The sequence below is a fragment of the Theropithecus gelada genome, chromosome 2, assembly GCF_003255815.1.
Source record: "Theropithecus gelada isolate Dixy chromosome 2, Tgel_1.0, whole genome shotgun sequence".
In the NCBI taxonomy this organism is placed as follows: domain Eukaryota; kingdom Metazoa; phylum Chordata; class Mammalia; order Primates; family Cercopithecidae; genus Theropithecus; species Theropithecus gelada.
This window is the reverse complement of record NC_037669.1, coordinates 77,723,063-77,725,699: the sequence shown is the minus strand read 5'-3', so window position 1 is coordinate 77,725,699 and position 2,637 is coordinate 77,723,063. Positions and strand designations below refer to the sequence as shown.

The following is a 2,637-nucleotide window of genomic DNA, read 5'->3' as shown; positions in this document are numbered from 1 at the left end:
TGGTGCTTAAAAACAGTTTGTTGGCCTTCTCTTCGTACAGGAGAAACATTTCTCTCGTTTACACTACTTACTTGCTTAGCAAACCCTTATTTATCCTATAATGCAAGCGTAATCTGTCCAACATGTCCAAATGCCCACGGATTCTGAATTAGTGGAGTCTGAATTAGCGGAATTTTAGGCAGTCTCTCATGGAGAACTACGAGCATTTGAAAACGACCCACTCCAACAGCTTCAAGAACACTCTATGAAAATTACCTCTTCCCTCCCTTTCCTATTTCTTCTTGTTGTGTTTCAGTTCTGGCATTCAAAGAAGACAGAGAAAAACAGACCCAAACGTATATTCTTAGGACATTTGAATATTTATTGAGAAGCCACAGTTTTCCACACTTCCATAACTGTAGGCTTTATATAAGGCAAAAGCAAGATGGATCCACTACTTTACATGGAAAGAAATAGCTCTGCAGCAAACCCCAGGGTTGTGCAGTTACAGATCAAAATGCAATGTACATGACAGATATAAAAAACAGTGTGGAACAAAATAATTTAAATTATGGTTACAATCTACTGAAGGAAATATCCACATCTTATTATAAACACATTTTTTAGTCTAGGGTTGTAATTTAAATATTCTTTTTTTTTTTAACATACACAGTTGAGACATAAAAGCAAAATAACATTTAAGAGGAGAAAACTTTGACAGAAGACAGTAGTTTTGAACTGTGTGCTTGATGTTAAGTCATGATAGGATTGCCCACTTGCCATGGCAATTAAGAGAATCAATCCATTGGTATGTAGCCATCCTTTTTTGGCTAATTATTTGAGTAAATGAAAGGATGGGTTAACAAGGACACAAGGGGTTCATTTTTTAGTTTTAGGGGAACAGAAAGAATCAAAAGTTGATCGTTGGAGACTTGCCTTTTGTTTTTCAAAAAATAAAAATAAAAACACAAAGCAGATCTATGTGTTTTAATTAATTTATTTATGTACTCATTTAACTAACTGGCATCCACATACGTGAAACACAGTGAATGTACTTGGTATACTTGCCCTCACATCCATTTACCACCAATGCATACACAGTACATGAATGAAGCATCATTGATCTTTGCTGATAACAGGGACACGCCTAGTGGTAAGACTATGTATTCTCCATGAACAGTATTTAAAGAATGGTGCTCCATATTGCTTGTAAACATATAGACATGGACATCAGGAAATCAGTGGATATGAAGGTCATTTGCTAATCTTGGTACCACATAGCTAAAATGGCAGTTGTATTGATAAACATCTCATGGGCATGGTAGTTGACAGAAAATTCCCTAATGGGTTTAACTAACAGACTAAGGACATGCACTGATTACAGGACTCTGTCCCAGCGGACTCTAGGACCAAACGGTCTAATCGTCTTCTTCGTCTTCCTCATCGCTGTCCTTCATGCTAATCCCCTGCAGTCCCCCACCTTCGCTCACTGATGCTGTGGCTTCCTCCACAGTGAGACGGTTTCGGATTGTTTCATAGGTCTTGCTGTTTAAGGTGGAGTCCAGGACCCCTTGCAATCGGAAATCTCTGTAGGTTTTCTAAGGAGAGAAAAGATACAGTGATAAGAGAGATCTCATCTCCATGATGGGGATGGAGAAGGTAAAAGCAGGTGTGGGTGTGAGAGCACTGACCTTCAGCTAAACATCACACTTTATGCATTGTCAAATAAAAAGCCACTGTGCTTAGATTTCACTTGTATTGAAAACTGAGATCCTTTGAATGACAGAAAATGAGAAATAGTGACAGGATAAACTATATTAGATGAGACAAAGCAAAGAACATAAGCTTGTGTTTATTCAGTTCCATAAAGGGAAATGTTCCATAATTGTTTTGGTTCCTTTTGTGGACTGGTTCTTTCTCTTAGGTTAGTGTAATGTAATATGATAGACACAGGAAAGGGCTATAACATATAAATAATGGATTGAGCGATTATGGTATTTTGTGATTTCTGTTGCAGTCTGGTTTTAGTATTTTTGAGTCTTGTAACTGCATGAGCTGTACTGATATCCCTCTGTCTCATTCACAAGACAGACATATGTATGTTGGTATATGAAACCTATCACAGGCAGCAGCAATTATGAGAAAGATGGAGCGCTAATGCCTCATCAATATGTTGCAGGCATGTGACTCATTTCTTATCTCCTTGGGAAAGAACTGTATCTATTCCGTTCACAACTTTATGGTCTCAGGGAAGAAATTTGGCTCTTTTTCAAGAACAATGGCTTGGTATTACCGCATCACAAGTTCTTTCTTTGTTCCTTCAGGCGGTTTCTCTCAGATTTCCTTAGTTATCTCAAGGACTGTTTTTCTAGAAATCCTTCAGTGTTAATTGAATATGACCAGAATCATCTGGCTGTTGTCTACTTCGTAATTTTTTTTTTTTAAAGGTCTCTCTCTAACTACAACTCTCCTCATCACACTGCATATCATTTCAGCTACTGATTCTGCTGTTTGTTTCTCCTATTGATATAGGAAACTTGCTAAAGGGGCAAGACAAGGAATGCTAACAGACATCAACACCACTCCCATCATTATTTCTTTTTTCTTTTTCTTTTCTTTTTTTCTTTCTTTTTTTTTTTTTTTTTTTTTTTTTTTTTT

The 2,637-nt window shown here is 37.1% G+C and overlaps 1 protein-coding gene across 16 annotated transcripts in view; it reads right to left on the bottom strand.

The window, feature by feature from the left end:
• Positions 1 to 338: 338 nt before the first annotated feature.
• CADPS (calcium dependent secretion activator) overlaps positions 339 to 2,637 on the bottom strand; it is a 489,640-nt gene continuing 487,341 nt past the window's right edge. For 15 of the 16 annotated variants that reach the window (XM_025376721.1, XM_025376726.1, XM_025376715.1 and 12 more), the window contains one exon: positions 339 to 1,577. In XM_025376721.1, the coding sequence (XP_025232506.1) occupies positions 1,398 to 1,577 (180 nt within the window). In that variant the 3' untranslated portion in view covers positions 339 to 1,397. The remainder of the gene's footprint in view (positions 1,578 to 2,637) is intronic. The other variant, XM_025376718.1, reaches the window with a different exon arrangement.